This window comes from Corapipo altera, unplaced genomic scaffold, assembly GCF_003945725.1.
Source record: "Corapipo altera isolate COAL_440 unplaced genomic scaffold, ASM394572v1 146, whole genome shotgun sequence".
In the NCBI taxonomy this organism is placed as follows: Eukaryota; Metazoa; Chordata; class Aves; order Passeriformes; family Pipridae; genus Corapipo; species Corapipo altera.
This window is the reverse complement of record NW_020884981.1, coordinates 96434-114834: the sequence shown is the minus strand read 5'-3', so window position 1 is coordinate 114834 and position 18401 is coordinate 96434. Positions and strand designations below refer to the sequence as shown.

General features: G+C 50.6%; 1 protein-coding gene across 1 annotated transcript in view; it reads right to left on the bottom strand.

Annotated features, from left to right (window-relative positions):
- LOC113957927 (syntaxin-binding protein 4-like) overlaps positions 1 to 18401 on the bottom strand; it is a 39182-nt gene that overhangs the window by 11341 nt on the left and 9440 nt on the right. The window contains exons 6-12 of the mRNA XM_027665801.1: positions 10133 to 10218; positions 9272 to 9392; positions 6471 to 6612; positions 6175 to 6281; positions 5239 to 5392; positions 3625 to 3697; positions 566 to 663 (exon numbers count right to left, since the gene is read on the bottom strand). Of these exons, the coding sequence (XP_027521602.1) occupies positions 566 to 663; positions 3625 to 3697; positions 5239 to 5392; positions 6175 to 6281; positions 6471 to 6612; positions 9272 to 9392; positions 10133 to 10218 (781 nt within the window). The remainder of the gene's footprint in view (positions 1 to 565; positions 664 to 3624; positions 3698 to 5238; positions 5393 to 6174; positions 6282 to 6470; positions 6613 to 9271; positions 9393 to 10132; positions 10219 to 18401) is intronic.

The following is an 18401-nucleotide window of genomic DNA, read 5'->3' as shown; positions in this document are numbered from 1 at the left end:
CCTGCACAAGGGACCTGCACTAGGGACCTGCACAAGGGACCCTGCTCCCACTGTCCCCCTCAAGCGCCAGCAGAACCCGGGGGTTACATGCACCCCAAACCAGGCAGGGACATGGGCCCCCAGGGCACTCTCCCCTGCACCAGGTCTTGGTGTGCAAACGGGTAGCTCTGCTCTCTGCCCATAGAGCAGGTTTTCCATAAAATGCTGAAGGAATTAGCAGTTCTAGCTGGATCCTCGGTGACATGTCTCCTATCTCTCTCCTCGCCCCCACCAGGCTGCCCGTGGTCACCCCAGCAGCAGCAGCAGCACCAAATATTTTTAGTCCAAGGGAGGTGTGAATGCCAGGAGAAGACTTCTGGAGCCCCCCAGAGCACTGAGAAACAGCCAAGAGGAGACAAGGTGTGTCCAAATTTCCCTTTGGACATAGTCAGGATATTCCACTACTCCTACTCCCTTTTTACCTTCAGAGGCTGGACTCAACCTCCAGCACTCTCAGCTGCAGAGATGAAGGGCTATTTCCTGCATAGCTCACCCTGCCTTGGGAAGAGGGACCCATTCTACTTACCAGTTCCAGTTTCCCATCCTTGAGCCGGATATGGGGATCCAGTGCTACTTTTGGTTTGGCGCCTGAAGCTGCTTTGTGATTAGATGCTGAAGCAGGTGCTGAAAAATCAAATATAAATTTTAATGGGGGAGCATTTGGTAGAAGAAAGTGGTGTCTGCAAAGCAAACTTAGAATTCTGATTATATGAAATATTATGTGTGTGCAGCAGGACAAAAATCAAAGTTCAGGATTTATTAAATCCGGTTCTGAAAGGCTGAACTAGGTCACTCTTGGAAAGATAGGATATTGGGGCAAACCCTTCTGAAACTGGGCTTCTGCATGGTTTAAAATGGGATGTTTCATCCAAGGACCTTGGACTGCAAAAATAGCACTTTGGAAATTTCCAGTCACAGAGTTTTGTGGAGTCTTGGGGCCTGCAGTTGTGGTGAGCTGTGAAAAAAAAAGAATTAAACAAAATCTGCCTGGTTCTCATCTGCTCTAACTGATTAAGCAAAACTGAAGCAATTCATGACACCCATGGGAATGGACAGATTAAAAGCAATGTGGAAAAACACCACTGCAAGATTTTTTCCCTCTTCAAGACTGCAAAAATCCTTTAGCCCTTTTCCCCTCTGTTGGGCAGGCAGAGTTTTTTGGGTAGAAGGAGCCACATGCATGGTGAGGTGGCCACAAAGGGAGAAAGAGGCAGAAAGAGCAGCTGCTGTGCTGGGGAAAAGCTGTTGTGAGCTGGAAGATCCAGCTGGCTCAGCACTGCCAGCACTGCTGCACAGCTGAAAGGGTCCAGAGCGAAGCCCTGCCCCTCCACCCCTGGAGGGATCCTCACCTTTTCCATTATGATTAGCCCTTGTCTGTAAGGAACCAGGATATTCCCTGGGAAAGCACTGCAGAAGGCATTGCCTGCTGGGGACAACCCACCAGAGTCCAGAAAGGTGCAGGGTTGCTGTGCCTGCCCCTGCCCACCCTCAAACCCTCAGCCCAGGTGATAAACTCCTTCTCATGCCAGTGGCCCGAGATCTGCCCAGGAAGCAATTCCTTTTGTCTGCCTGGGATCTGATTAACACCATGGGAAGCCCCTCTTTGCCAAGTAACTCCACTCCTCTGGAATCTCTGGAGCACTTCTCCCCAACCCCTCCTGACCATCAGGGCAGGGCCCAGTGCAAGGGGAAGGAGAAGCAGAGGTGCTGCACAAATGTAATCCTCCTGATCCAGAGATCCATCTACTCTGCCAGAGCTGGGAGCAGCAAGAGGTAACAACTGTGTTTGCTGGACTGGCCACCAACACTTCCCTCTCCAAGTTCAAGGGTGGAGCCAGCACCCTTCTCAGCTTGGCTAATCAGGATTAGCTCTGGGTGGCTTTGCTGTCAGCCCTGGACACGGAGATATCCAGGCCATCCACCAGGCACCCAGAGACAGGCAGGCACTGGCCCAGGCTCCAAGCCTGGCTGCTGCTCTTTCAAAGCCAGTTGTCTGTTTTCATGGGTGGCAACACTGACACGAAGCCTCCTCAGCATTTCACAGTAAAAACCTGGTGGGATCAATCTCCCAGCTAAGTCAGGCAGTGATTAGGTCACTGCTATTGCTGGATTGCTCTGTCCCCACTCCTGGCAGTGCTGGCTGTCCAGGCTGAGAGCCCACCTGACACCTGCAGGACCCTCAGAGCAAGGAGGACAGAGCAAATCCCTGTCCCAGGGCCTCTCCAGAGGAGCATGGAAGGCAGAGCTGGAGCCATGAGTTGCCAGAGGTGGCACAGGCACCCCTGGAAGCAGAGCTGGCACACACCCAGCCCAGCACCGGCTGCTCACCACCAATCCCAGGTATGGACTAAACACGATTCACCTCCAGTGCTTGCTCTCAGCCTTCCAGATGGGAATTACAACAAGGCACAGGGATTTGTAAGCACAGGCAGTGCCCTGGCAGCGCGTGGGGAAGGATTTGAGGCTGCAAGAAGGATGGGCAGCACTTGCTGGAGCCTCACTGGGAAAGCCCATCTTTGCCTCGGGGCAGGACAACATTCCTGTCACAGAGATGTGGGGTGTCTTGGTGGAGGTTGTCTCCCTGGGCTCTGGGTCACAGAGGTTATGGAGGTTTCCTGCCATTCCTAAGGGATCTGGGAAGCTGCAGGGTGATTTGACTTCACCTCCACTGCTGCCACCCTGTTGGGTGAAGAGTCGGTCTCTCCATAATAGGTAAGAGCTCAGTAGACCCAGAGCAGGGAGAAAAAACACAGCATGGAAAATAAGCAAAAAGTGAAGTTTGGATGTAGAGAGGAGTCTGATTTAGTCACATCTAGAAGCCATTTCCCAGTTTGGCCGACGGAGGGCATCCTTACTGCCTGTTCAGCGCCAGGGTTGGTGTGTATGTCACCACTGTCACTGACTGCCTGGTGTTACACTGTGTGTCCGAGGACCCCTCGTTCCCGTCAGAGGGAATGTGACCTGTGATGGGACCTGCTGAATGTCTGACATGGGCAAAGGCACTGCTGCAAATGAACCAAAGGCTGAGAGGGGAAGAATTTGTGTCCTGTGAATACCTCAGTCCTCGAATGCCTTAGTAAAGAGTTTTGCTACTTTGGGCAAACATGGACATAGTTACTACTCGTTGAGTATGCCAAGCTGCTGCCTTCCCTCTCTCTGAGCAGGTTGAGTCTCATTATCACCCCATTAAATTCCACTACAGCCGTATAAACACTGATAAAAAAATGTAGTGATAGGACAAGGAGGAATGGCTTTAAACTGCCAGAGGGCAAGGATAGATGGGATATTGGGAAGGAATTTTTCCCTGTGAGGGTGGGGAGACCCTGGCACAGCTTGCCCAGAGAAGCTGTGGCTGACCCTGGATCCCTGGAAATGTCCAAGGCCAGGTTGGACGGGGCTTGGAGCAACCTGGGCTGGTGGAAGGTGTCCCTGCCCATGGCAGGGGGTGGGACTGGATGAGCTTTAAATTCCCTTCCAACCCAAACTAGTCTGAGATTCTGTGATTTTGTAATTTCATCATCCTGAGGTTGAGGAGCCACAGCTGTTTGTCCCACACAAAAGGAGAATGTTTGACAGGACTCTTACCTGAGACCGTAAGCTCTGGTGGGCAAATGTCCGGTGACAAAGAAGGCACAGGAAAAGGATTTTCACGTCTATTCTAGAAAAACAAGACAAAATAGCACAGACAGTCACTAAGAAGAATCTGCTGGTGTTAATACAGAGCAGAAGATTGAGGTGTTCAAGAGAGAGCCACCCAGCTGGCCCATGAAGGCACCACATGTGCAGATGGGCCAAAAGAGACTCTGGGGGTTTCTCTGGGAGCATCTGGTACAGGAATGTTCCTGGGCCATCCCAAGACTTCTGGTCACACACAAACAAATCTTTCCTTAATGTAACTGTGATTGAGAGCTGATGCTGAATTTGGCCTCGTCTGGTTTCTGCACAGAGGTTCTTCCTAAAGCTCTGTGTCCAACCCACCAGCGAGGTCCTGAGTAGTCTGACCACAGCAGGTGTAATATTTACCCCAAACACAAAACTACCACAGTGAGCTGTGGGTAAAGGATCCAACCATACCACTCAGCTACAGCTCTAGGGCCTGCTGCTGCTTTTCATAAGCACTTCCCAGCCTGGTGCACCCAAGAGAAACACGCAGATGACATTTGTGCAAGTCTGTGTCTCCACAGGGCTGGAAAGAGATGTTTTGTGAATGATCTTGTATGAAAGGAACATCCAGCTGGCCTCTTCCTTTTGCCAAAAAAACCCACTCTTTCTCACTGTTTGCCTGCTTTTGCATTCAGACTGTACTTGTGAGTAAGAATTGTGTCTCAGATCTATCAAGGTTACAGTAAAATGAAATAAAATTGGACTTTCCAAAGGAAATGTGTGGTTGTCACTTATGTCCACAGGTAGAAAATATTCTGGATGTCTGGAAAACAGGGGATTAAGGAGTTTGGTCCCAGAACGTTAATCATTTTTCTTTAAAGGGGTTTTGTTATTTTGCTCACAGCCAAACAGACCTGAGGGAAAGGAACTTCTAAAGGAAGCTTCTGAGGGAGAGGGCAGGGGGTACACCCAGCACGGCACCAGCCCAGGAGAGGAGCAACAAGTGCACAGAATCCAGACAGAGACCTAAAGAATCGTGAGGATTGTGTGTCCAAGCACACACAGCTGGAGCACTTTTCTCTGCCAACCCAACATGGAGCTCGGCCTCCCAGGGGGAATGAGCCTGGCTTATCATTAGAGCAGTCAGGAGCAGCAATGGGCTGCGTAGGAACGCTCTGGATCCATCCTCATCAGAGGGCTCGAAGAATAAAGGGTTGTTCCTGCCTTTGGGTAGGAGCCAGCCTAGATCAAACTGACTCCAGAGATCCCTTCCAGCTCTATGACTGGAGTGGAATGAGATGCAGGTTGCTATCCACAGAAGGGTTTTGTTTTTGAAAACCTGAGACTCCTGGAACAGGTCTGAATGCAGGCCCTGGAGATGAAATTCCTCTCATTACCTCCACAGATCTTGTCTCAAACCCAAGAGAGAAGAAATGATTTCAGATTTAAAATACCTGCCTGTAAAACAGGGCCACGTGTATCAGCATTACAGACTTTCCACTGTCCCAAAATATTGCCAGGGAGTCCCTAAAGACGAGTTTTCTGATCAAAGAAAGGTCACAGGATCTGTGCTGTGAGATATGAACTTCAACCTACCTCTGGGGACCTCACGTGGACCTTGAGCCTGCAGGAGCTCAGGCCATTTCCCACAGCCTTCGGAGGTGGTGATGGGATGTTGTTGTGCACTGACAGTCCAGGATGTAACCGTCCCCTTCCAGGAATAAAGGCCACTTCTGTGCTTCCCTCGTGTCTTAAACAAACAGCAAATACAGGACATCTTATTAGTAAAACATAAGGTACAAAGCTGAAGAACTTCCATGCTCTGGTTCTGTCTCCAGGGTAATCTCACTTAAGCCCATGCAGCCTCCACCAGTGCAGCTGGATCTGCACCAGCTGTGTTCCATAGATTCATAGGATCATGGAATCGTTAAGGTTGGAAAACACCTCTAAGATCATCAGGTCCAACCCTTAATCCAGCACTGCCAAGGCCACCACTAAACCATGTCCCCAAGTGCCACATTTACATGTTTTTTGAACACTGACAGGGATGGTGATTCCACTACTGCCCTGGGCAGCCCGTGCCAGGGCTTTACAACCCTTTCCATGAAGAAATTTTTCCTCATATCCAATCTAAACCTCCCCTGGCACAACTTGAGGCCTTTGTGTCTTGTTCCATCAGCTGTTACTTGGGAGAAGACACCGACATCCACCTGGTCCCACCCTCCTTTACAGATCAATAAGGTCTCTCCTGAGCCTCCTTTTTTATGGTTCTTTGAACTTCAGTTCTGTTGCAGAACTCTGCTGGGCAGTGATAGGAGATATTCACGAGGTCCAGAACATTGGGAAGGTCTGGATTACACTTCAGGATGACCCATGCCTTCAAGATTTCCTTATGTGACCACCTATCAGGACCATCTCGAAGCATCATTTAAGACTAATGATGCTCTTGAAGACAAATGTGACATAAAGGGTTTCTGCCTAAGACTCAACAGCACCCTGATGATGACAACAGGAAATATATTCTATGCTTACCTGAATTTGGCTTTTTCAATTATTTTTCTGGCCTCTTCATGTGTGCTGCCCACCAAAGAATCTCTGTTGATGGCGATTAGTTGGTCACCAGGTCGGAGCCGACCATCCTAAACAAACAGGTAGAAAGACACAGCGTTGGGAAGGAATATCTCTGCCCAAAGCCTTCTCCTGCAACACAAATCCTCATTAGCCTGTGCAGTGCATTGTCCATTTACTCTTAGAAAAGCTGTTTCAGAACAGCTCCAGCCTCCAGGAGAAGTCCCCAGAGGCCACCAAGGGTCTCCACGCTGACTTACCTTGTAACAGTCACCATCTGGCAAAAGCTCTTGGACATAAATCATGGGCCCATCAGGCCTGTTAGATCCACCACTGATTGTCAGCCCCAGGCCGGAGGAGTTTGCTATGGAAATGCTCTGGATTCCTGAGTCAATGGAGCAGCTGCAAGGGAGAGACGTTCGCAGGTGACTCGAGGTGAGCTGGGTTATTTTCCCATGTCACTGAACAAACTCTGTCTGGATTTCTTCCCGTGCATGATCCTTCTACCTTCTCCCAACCTTTTCCCTGCATCCTTTCTTCCACCCAGCCTTGGAGGGAGGAGATGAGTTGGAAAGAGGCTCTTGTTCCTTGGCAGACACTGTTCAGCATTATGAAGGGGACTGGTTCACATAATCCCAAATACCAGGGAATACTCACAGAACCACGGAATATTCTCAGTTGGAAGGGACCCACAAGGATCATCAAGTCCAACTCTTAAATGAATGGCCCATACAGGGATCAAACCCACGACCTTGGTGTTATCAGCACCATGTTCTGACCAACTGAGCTCATCTCAGGGTTAAAATAGAGAAGAAACTAAAGGTTTAACTAGAATAGGTTTGGCACTCCTGGTTTTTATAGCTAAAAGCACACAAAGGATCAACATGGTTATTGCTTGAATCCAGCTAAATCACCAGACAGCAGTTTATAGATCGGTCAAGTATTAAGCAGTTCTTAGGAAACATCCAAGGGAAGCTTGGGATACACAGCTGAGTGTGTCTAAACTGAGGTTTGGAACTCAAAATCTTGGAATATTCCCTAAGAAATGGTCATCCTTTGCAGCAACACCCACTACACTGTGAGTGCTGCTGTGGCAGGGGGAGAGATGGCTCTCCCAGTGAAGGATGTAAATGGAGCAGCAACCAGGTGGGACCTTTCCCTCCAAGAGTGACCAGACAGGATCCAACAGGCCACCAAGACACGGCCACAGCAGGTCAGGGGTTGGGGGAGCAGAGATTTCACTGACCTGTGATGGGCTGGTGGGCACCACTGCAACAGGGAGGTTTGGGGAAGGATTTGGTGGGGTCTAAGAGTCAGCAAACAGTTTTCTCCAAATGAGATGGGTGCAGCTGGCTTTTCACCTTTTCCATTTATTTCCCTAGCAGCCAATCCCCAAACAATCTGAACTTTCTGGTCCTGCTGATGTTGTCTCATAACTTAAGACACAATGACAGCTGTGCATCCTGTGCCCCACAGTGACACCAGTGTGTCACCACCCCGTGCTCCCCAGTGATGCTATTCCTGGAGGTCAGAGACTGCATTGAAAGGGGTGCATGTGCCTTATTCTTATGAAAAAGTGCTTTAAGGTAAATGATTTTACGAAAATGATGTCATGAAATAACAGCATTAAAACCTCCACTCAAATCAAAATATCAGACACTGTGGTGACTCTGAACTGTATCTGAGTCCTGCTGCTCAGTGGGGTGGCAGGGCCTCAGGTGACAGCACTGGACAGCCCGGGCAGAAGGGATGGCAGCCATGTGCATGAAAAGACCCATGGACCAAATTACACCTCTCAGCTGACCACCAGCACTCAGCTGCAATCAGAGATCTGTGATTCCAGAAGACCACTGGGGCCTGGCACTGGCATGGAGACAAGCAGAACATGGCACAGCAGGGCAGTGCTGAGTGAGGAGGCCACCAAAGCAGGCCCTCTCTAGCCTATGTGCCCATTTCCCTGCTCATTGCAGGGTGGTTGGAATGAGATGATCTTTAAGGTGCCTTCCAACCCAAGCCATTCTGGGCTTCTGTATCTCAGCCTGGGGTGGGTTCACAGCACAGGAAGGATGGTTTGTCCAAACCAACTGCCAGGTAGATAATCTGGCCTCTCCTCTGTGTGGGTCTCTCACTCCATGCAAGGAGCTTAAACCTCTGGTGCCAAATATTTGTCCTCTACAAATCCCTAATAAGCTGGTATTTAGCAAGAGGATTTACTGGTTCTGCAGTGAGGGCTGATTCTCTTTACCAGCAACTTGGCTTGTTTACGCTGGCAGAGGGAGGGAAGCTGCAAGCCCTGGGCACAAGTGGTCCCCATTCCACAACTGTGAACACCCTCTGAGCTGTCCCTCTGGAGAAGGACAACCCTGAGTGCCCCGGAGATGAGACTCTGCAGAAAGACAAGCTCTGCCTGTCCAAACCTCTGAGCTGTGGAATGTGAAGGGGACAGATAACCACATGAAAACACTCGCTCCAGGAGATGCTCTGGAGACCAAAGCAGGTGGTGACTCTTGGCAACCACTGTTGACCCCAAAGCAAACGGCGTCGGGAATGTTTGCCTGGAGAGGTGCTTGTGTTCTTAGTACACGGGGTCAACGTGTCAGAAGCAGGGCAATAGGAAACAAGATCCCAAAACACCTCCTGAAAGCACCACTGGCCTTGCAGGAACACTCTGCTCATGGCATGTTTTGTAAAGGTGATGTGCAGGGTCCTCTCAGCTGGCTGTAAATCAGGGATCCTTTCCCTGGGATCTGGAGGGGATGAAGAGGAGCTGTTGCATAGTTAACCATAGTGCAGATATATTGACTGCCTCAACTGGGAAGCTTTTCAGCTCTTGAGCACAAACTTCCCAGGAACAGCCAAGATGCCACCACGCCATCTAGAAGATGCTGTGATCTCCCAGCCATTGGTGATAAATCAGTGAAGAGGACATAAGGAGGAACAAAGCTGTTCTCCAAGCACTGGAATTACTTTCTGGCTCTAAGGCAGTGTCAGACACTCAGTGGTGTCCCCATGGCCCACCAGGGCCGGGCTGTGTGGGGCCAGCCCCGGAACAGGTACGTACTGTGCGTGAGGGGCGTGCGCCGCGTTCCCGAGGCAGGGCCCGTGGGAGTTGGCAGGACTCAGCAGCAGCGGGCTCTGGGAGCGCGAGGAGGAGCCCGAGGATGTGCTTTCCAGGTATCGACCTGAACAGCAAAGTCCGAGTCAGTCCAGGGCACACAAACCCAGCATCACCCTCCTCCCCTGCTCTGCCTCTGAGAGCTCTCACTGTATTCCTGTCTTTTTTGGGAAAATCACGTGTTTGTTAAAATCATCAGGATATGGCTTATGGGAGAGGAAATATTCAGCCCCCTCAGCACAGTTTCAGAATGTCACCCCACTGGCAGCCCTACATACCCCTGCCATAGGGGAAGGGTTGGCAGCTGGCTGGTGGGATGCCAAGTCAGAGAGACAGCTTCCTTCCCCATGCACACATGGATTTGTGTGCTGGCACCTCACTTACATCAACCCTTTTCCACCTCATTAAACATTTCCCATTTGTAAATAAAAAATAGTGATGGTTGAATGAATTATTGCTGAGATGCTTTGAAATCCAGAGCAGAAAGCTAAAGCTGTCCCTGCAGAGATGGGTACTGGTGGAGTCACCTGCACGACACATCAGTTAAGCAGAGTCTGGGGATCTGGGGAGTGATCACAATCCCAACTCAAGTATCCCTTGTTCCCTCTGAGGAGGTGGCTTGTTGCCTTGCTCCACGCTTGCCCTGTGTTGGCCACCCTGCTCTGCACCTGGGCTTGGAATAAGGATGAGCTTCCTTCAAACCTCCACCCAAACACCTGCCCAAATCCAATCCCAACTCCTTCAGAATTACACTGGGACAAAGGAAACTCTCTTTGGTTCCCCCCAAGCACACCCTGAGTTACTCACTGCCGCCGTGCAGGACCGGCGAGCTCCGCGCCGAGCCCGTGTTGCTCTGGGAGCCAAACTTCTCCAGCAACTCGGAGAATTCCCTCCTGGAAACAACAACATGGTGAAGTCAGCTGCTGCTCAAGATTATCCCCCACCCGATTACCTGGCAGTGGTGCCTCTGGTGGCAGTGACTTAGTACCAAGTCTGCAGGGCCGTGCCCTCCAGCAGTGGGGAGCAGACAGGGCTGCCTTGTGCACAAGGGGAACACCCTGGTTTCAGGAGCTTGTGCAAGGCTTCAGGTCTGTAATCAATCTCATGGCACAGCAGCTTTCCTGCAATGGGCTGGAGCTTCAGTGTGATCCTTCCCTGCCCCGGAATGTGTTCAGGGTGAACTTGGGCAAGAGGAGCTGGGAAGGGATTTATTCTTAAAGGTCTTTTCCAACCGGAATGATTCTGTGATCCTACGGACAGGCTCTGGTGTTGAGGACTGTCATTCCTGAGAGAGGGTAGATGGACATTGGAGCCCTGCCTTGCATCCCACTTGGCACCCCTGCCTTGCACCCAACCTCATGGAGCCTCCCAGGAATCAGGCAAAATATTTTCACCCCCAACTATCGGGCTCAAAATTCTGGAATCACACACCACACAAATTAAACAGACTGTCAGAAGGAGCTGTAACTGTGCAAACATAGAACAAAAAGGCTTGGCTTGTTTGTGACTCTTTCTAGAACAGTTACATAAAGATTATTCTCTGGTTTTTACTCCTCCTTCCGGGACAGAAGGCAGATCCTTCTAGCTCTTGCTGGAGTGAAGGTAGGATGTGGCTTTCTGGAGCACGTGCAGAAGCAGCCACCAACTCTCTGAATCCATCCATGGTGATGCCCTCTATGAACATCTCCGATGAAGCTCTTGGAGCATAACACCTTAACAAAGACCTGCACACAATGTCATCCAGAAAACCCCCTAGAGAGCTGGCTCCATGCTCAGGCACCTCCTTAATGCTCTGTTCCTGGTGGAGTTTGACCACCGTGTAATTATCCAAGCCCTTGATGAGCTGTAACGACCTGTACACCACAGGTGAATTGCTTTGTGGCCTTCCCTTTGCCACGTGTGACATCTGGGGTTTGTAAACCCCACTGAGAACCACCATTATCCATGTTTACCAGCTCCTGCCTCATTTCTGAAACCTTTCTTTGAGCTGCCGTGAGCCTCTCACACCCATTTGGATGAGGAGACATGGAGAGGGATGACACCATCATGTTGATCTTCAGCAGCCTCCTGATCCATCCCAGTCACATTGGTTCTTTGCTCCCAGGAACATCTGTCCCTCTGCAACGGGGGGTTCCTCTCCTTTCATAACCCAACCTTTATAACCCCACCCTACCTGATCAATCCAACCTTTGGCAGAGAGCAGAGCCTCAAGGATGACTAATTTCTTACACATGCCAATAAATAAGCAGCCAGGCAGTGGGAGAGACCCTGAAAGTGTTGTTTCTGTGGCCACAGCAGCACCATTAGATGTCCTCTTTGAAGGCATGAGGGAATCCCCATGGGAAGGTGCCTTCCTGATGCTATAGCCCCAGGAAAAGCCTGGGTATGAGTGGCTCGCTCTCAGGCTTGACAGTCAGACAAGCTCAAGACATAAACCTGTAGGAAAGCAGCCACAGCAAAGTTCCCTGAGCAAGGAGACAGCTCTCACACACACGCAGACGCTGTGTCATCTGCGTTCTTCACCGGGACACAGGTTATATATTATTGGCTAGATTAGAGTCAACAATATTAAATGATGAATGAATCATCAGCTCCTTGGGTTCCTACTGGAAATGCTCTCAGTAATTTACATCTTCCCAGTAACAACCAGTTCATTAACAAACTTCAAAGACCAGTGCATGCCTTATCTAATATTGCCATCAAATTTATGCCTTATTCATTCCATCTAATGCTAATTTAAAACCCAAGTGTCACACAATGCTCAGTGACATGCCTTGGTGAATCCCAATATTTGCATTGACACTATTGTCTTTATCAATTAAACCCATGACCTTAAAAAAAGACAATTACTTTGTTCAGAAACCCCACCTCCCACAGAGCTGTTTTAGTTTTCACCTCTTGGGCACAAACTTCCTGGGAACAGTCAAGATGCCACCACAGCATCTTCCAGGTGCTGTGGTCTCCAGCCATTGGAGTGATAGAACAGTATGAAGGATATAAGGATGATCAAAGCCATTCTCTAAGCACCGTAATTATTTATTGGATCTACCCCACAGAAAATGTTAGACATGTGGTGATGTTTTCATGACCCACCATGTGTTGGGCCAGCCCTGTGTGACCTGTACATACTGTGCTTGAGGGGTGTCAAGTTTCATGAAGTTGGACACCAAAATATATATAAAATATTAGGAAAAAATTCTTCACTACAAGGATGTCAGGCACTGGAACAGCCCAAGGAAGTGGTGGAGTCACCATCCCTGGAAATGTTCAAAAAACGTGTGGATGTGGCACTTGGGGATGTGGTTTAGTGGTGGCCTTGGCAGTGCTGGGGGAATGGTTGGTCTGGAAGATTTCAGAGGGCTTTTCCAACCTGAATGATTCCACAAGCACTGGGAAAGTGGAAGGGCAACTCAGCTCCTACAGCAGTAGGACAGTGGTTGCTGTTCTGTGATTCCCTGGGCTGAGCCTTGGGTGGATCTTACCTTAGCAGAATTTTTCCACTTTCCAGCAAAGCTGCTGTGTTTCTACAGGTGATTCACCCCAGTTTCACTGGTCACTCACTCAGCCATGGCTTTACCCCTCTCTGACCCAGTGCAGGGGCAGGTCAAACACCTGCTGTATTATTTCCAGTGGCTCCCAAGCCTTCGGCAGCTGAGTTGTGTTTTGGGCTGGGTATTTCTGTGGTCACCTATTGTTACATTTTCCTCAGATAATAATCCATCAGAGCACAGAACAGGTTATGAACCTAAAACAATGGCTAAAATAGTCTTAGTCAATGCAAATGTGACTCGTCCAGCAGCTCTTGTGCTCCTCCAGCCCTGCGAGCCCGGTCAGGGATCCGAGCTGTCCAGCGCTGCTCTCAGCCAGGACACACACGGCCTGAGCACCCTTTGTTGTTGTTTATTCTGTGCTGTTCAGTTCCTCCACAAAGGAGTATTTAGCATTGTTTGCTCAGGAGCCTGAACAACGAGCTGGGAGCCCAGGGCTGCCCCTTGAGCCCGGGTCCAGCCCAGCACAATGTGACTAAATGCTACGTCACGCGCCACCGTCCCAGCCCCGGCTTTGTTGGTCACTGCTGCAAGTCTCAGTTCCAGCAGGGACATAAACACATGACTAACTCGAGGCACACACTTATCCCAGCAGGAAGCAATACACTTTCTGGTGTCAATCTCCTGGGAATTAATTTTGTGCTCAGTGCTGTGTTTGGAGGAGTTTGCAAACAGGCAGACAGTGCCCAAACATTGCTGAGTGATGAACACGCACACTGAGGGAATGCCAGCTTTGTGCTTTCAGACACCAAGACACTTCAGATGTCTTTAATATTTAAAATTTGACCCTTGCTAAAACATTGTGAATTGTCAGGTGCCTGCAGGACTAAAATGCCCAGCTTTATTAAAAAACAACAACCATGGCGTTCTATTAGGTGGAAAGTTCATTTTAACAAGCCTTCTCCAGCTTTTTTTCATTAGGATGCAAACATTAGAGGTCTGGAGGATGCCTGTAACAGAGCTCTGTCCCACACAGCCTTCAGGATGCCGGGGTCTGCCAGCACAGCCAGCTGGAGGGTGACTTTGCTACAGATTAAGCAGCAGGGGGTCAATCTTTTCTCAGAAGATATTGTTGTTTTATCTCATAATGCCTCTTTGTCCTGCCCTTTTGTTCTTGGGAGAACAAAGGGTGAATCCTACATCAAAGGTTATGAGCACATAGCGTCTGGAAACCTCAGCTGGGAGAGAAAGTGGAGCCTGTGACATCAGAAATTAATAGTTTGCCTCAAAAAAACCAAACCTGCAGATGAGTGGGAGCCATGAACCCAAAGCACTGCAAAAGCGTCACAAAAGCAGATTTTCTCACATGCAGATCACAGCGACAGTGGGATCAAGGGCACCCTCAGCCAGTTTGGAGCTGAACAGAGCTGTGTGGTGAGGTCACACACTGCAGGGAAGGGATGGGGCATCCAGAGGGACCTGGACAGGCTGGAGAGGTGAGACTGTGTGAACCTTATGTAGATCCACAAGGCCAAGTGCAAAATACTGCACCTGGGTCAGGGCAATGCCAGGCACAAATCCAGACTGGGCAGAGAATGGATGGAGAGCAGTTCTGGGAGAAGAATCTGGTGATGCTGGTGGGTGAGGGGCTGGACATGCCCTGGCTGTGTGTGCTGGGACCCAGAAACCCCCCATACCCTGGGCTGATCCCACAGCGTGGGCAGCAGGGGAGGGGGGATTCTGCCCCTCTGCCCCCTCAAGCGAGACCCCCCTGCAGAGCTGCCTCCAGATATGGGGGAACCAACAGCACAAGGAAGAGGAGCTGCTGGAGAGAGTCCAGAGGAGGCCATGGAGATGCTCCAAGGGCTGGAGCCCCTCTGCTCTGGAGCCAGGCTGGGAGAGCTGGGGGGGTTCACCTGGAGAAGAGAAGGCTCCAGGGAGACCTGAGAGCCCCTTCCAGGGCCTAAAGGGGCTCCAGGAGAGCTGGGGAGGGAATTGGGACAAGGACCTGGAGGAACAGGCCAAGGGGGAATGGCTTCCCACTGCCAGAGGGCAGGGTTAGATGGGATGTTGGGAAGGAATTGTTGTCTGTGAGGGTGGGGAGGCCCTGGCACAGGTTGCCCAGAGAAGCTGTGGCTGCCCCTGGATCCCTGGAAGTGTCCAAGGCCAGGTTGGATGGGGCTTGGAGCAACCTGGGCTAGTGGAAGGTGTCCCTGCCCATGGCAGGGGGTTGGAATGGGTCTTGAAGATCCCTTCCCACCCAAAGCATTCCATCATTTCCACCACTGGCAGGGTGGGATGGAAGCAGTGACATGCACAGGTGCATCTCAGCTGCTGTGTAAAAGGATGTGTGTTTTTCCCAAAGCACAGCCAATGTCCTCAGCACTCCCAGGCTTGCTGGAGTCAGTCCCAGCCCTCCCTGCCAGTTTAGCACCAAGTGGTCAGACCAACAACCCAAAGGCCACACCTCAAGTCTTGTATCCAATTCTGGGCCCCTCACAACAAGAGAGACACTGAGAGGCTGGAGCATGTCCAGAGGAGGGAAGGGAGCTGGGGAAGGGGCTGGAGCAGCAGGAGCAGCTGAGGGAGCTGGGGGGGCTCAACCTGGAGAAAAGGAGGCTCAGGGGGGACCTTCTGGCTCTGCAACTCTGACAGGAGGGGGAAGCTGGAGGGGAGTCAGGCTCTGCTCCCAGGGAACAAGGGACAGGAGGAGAGGAAATGGCCTCCAGCTGTGCCAGGGGAGGGTCAGGTTGGACATCAGGAGGAATTTCTTGACTGAAAGGGTGGCCAAGCATTGGAATGGGGTGCCCAGGGAGTGGTGGAGTCAAGAAATGACTGGATATGGCACTCAGTGCTCTGGTCTGGTTGACAAGATGGCCATAGTCAAAGGTTGGATTTGATGAGCTCAGAGGTCTTTTCCAACCTTAATGATTCTGTGATTCTTTTCCTGCCTGTTGCTTAGGCACTTGCAGAGAAGCTGCCACTTTCCTTGCTGCTCCTTGTGGGAGCCCTGTTAATCCCCAGCCCCTGTTCCCCGAGATGACACTGCAGAGACATGACATATTTAGCATTTTATCATGCAAGGACAAGGAGGTGCAGCTCAAACTGTCTTTCTCACAGTGATAAACCTGAAAGACCAGGATGATATCTGTGCAGTGCAGAGAAACAGGGACCTATTGTAACTCCCAGGCTGAGAATGAATAAACAATAATTATGTATATGCAATAAAATTATCCTCATTAGCTGAAGGTGAGCACAGGCAAAAATTGGAGCTAACCATCCCCCAAACCCAGCATGTCCAGCTCCAAATCTGAATGTTCTGCTTTAAGCCCTGGCATTGCTGCCCCTCTGTGCAGCAGGGCTGATGCGACAGGCTGAAAACATGCATCTGATACATGCCAGGCCTGAGTTCCATGAAAAGCACAGGTAATTTGGGCCTATAATTAACTCCAGGGACAAATAATAGCATTTATGAGTCAAATTCACCCGAGGGCAACCACAACAAAATGCTACTCAGCTGAGTCATGGGGAAAATTGGCAGGCAGGTTGGATCGTCGTCCAAACCCAGAGCCATGACGTTCCCTCCTCTGTGCACTCTGAGTTTCTGAAGGATCTGAAAATACACTGATTTATGGTCCTCCCTGTGTCCTTCTCAGCTTTCAGGTCTCGTGAGCTGCTTTGCTGGGCAGTGGGAAGGTTTAAGGTTGCCCACAACTCATGACGTGGCACCTCCGGGGGCATCACCTCCAGAGCTGAGCCCATTTCAACCCGGCTGTCTGCTCACCCACACTCAAGGATAGACTTAAAAGATAACAGGGCATCAATAAAAGACAAAACTAAGGGGGGAAAAAAAAAGCAGAGAGCAGAAAAATCCTTCCCCCTGTTCCCACAGCCCTTAATCCTGGAGATATGTATTCGTGTATTAAACAGTTTGTGAGATGATTATGTAAGTGAAATCTCTGCAAATCTTTTAAAAAAAAAATAAATAAACTGATTACTTTTCCCCCTCTCCCTCTGGCTAACCTTTTGCAGATTTAACAGATAACCAACAGCAAACGGAGGCCAAATAAATTGCTTAAAGTTTCCTTGCCCTGCCGGCCTCCCCCGGGTCCGGGCAGGGCGATTGGGGACTGCGGCAGCTGCAGGGGGAGCCGGAGCGGCCGGCAAAGCCACGCGTGCGTGTGCTCGGAGAACATCTGCTGCAGTTTAGGGTATTAGCAGCCACAGCGAGATGCCCGAACAGCTCGGAACAGAGCAGGGTGAAGGCAGAAAACCTGCTCGGGGCCTCTGGTTGAGAAATGAAGTATTGCTGGAGCAAGTGCTGCTGCTGAGGGATGGATGCTCCTGCTGGGAGGGGTGGGATCCTGTCCCCGAGAGGCACCCACTGCCACTTCCCAGGGGAAGTGCTGTGGTACAGAACTGCATCCTGAGCATCCTTACTCAGGCCAGAAGTGACCTGCTTGCTTCACCCAGCACTTCCTCAGCAGCTGCTGAAGGACTTGCACTTAATAGAATAATTGGAGATGTTATTTCCAGTGGAAGAGGGTGGGTAAAAATCAGCCCGTCATTAATAGCAAATAATTCTTCCACCAGTGTATTGCTGTGTCAGAATTAGTCTCACCTCTGTCATTACAGCACTCTCACTCTCCTGTCAAGGCAGGAACTCTCCACAGCAACTGATGGATAAAGAACGAATCCATCACCTCCACCCTAACGGGATGTGGGTACATTGAGCAGGTGCCTCTGTACCCTCCAGCCACCCACAGATGGTGCAAAGCCCTGGTCCAGCAGCCTGTGGGCCCACAGCCACGCTCTGCTGAAACCCACCCTCATTTCCGTGGCTCCTGGTGCACCTCAGCTTTCCAGACCTGTGTTTCTATTCCAGGGAGAGGATGTGCCACCACATTGTGCCAGATCTTCCAGGCAATGCAAGGAAAGACGCTGCTGATCCTATATGTTGGTTCCCATAGCCCTGCCCTCTCTCTTGGGACCATCATTGTCCCACACAGCCTAAATCCAGCCAAGACAAGACTGAACTCTTTCCTTCTGCTTTTGAATCCTCCAAGCCTCTCCAGAAAAAGTAAGGTTTTCCAGGGAGCAACAAGGGGAGAAATTTCAGGGAGAGGAATCCTCTGGACAAGGAAGATCTTAACGTGTCCAACTGGAAAGGAAAAGGAAGATCCTGCTGTCCCTGTACATCTTCATCGAAAGCTCTGAAGGACATGATAAACCACAGGCAGCTCATCACCACACAGCAGAGCTGGGGGAGCTGTGCCACCCTACAGCCAAGGCTGGAGCTGCCCTGGTCCTCCCTGGAAAAAGGCCTGTGGAAATCTGCTCAGCTGTGGAATGTCCCACAGACCCAGCACGGTCAGGGCTGGAGCTGGGAGCTTCCCTTCCAGTTACAGCTCCATTGTGTTCCCACCAGCAGAGTTACCAAAGACCCTGGGCCATCTCAGTGGCCACCTCAGCCACCACTCCAGGGCACTCTGGTTGTGGTGCCAGCGAGTGCCACGATGCCCCTGCCCAGTGTGACATGACCCCCTCACCACCCCCTCACCACCCCCTCACCACCCCCTCACCACCCC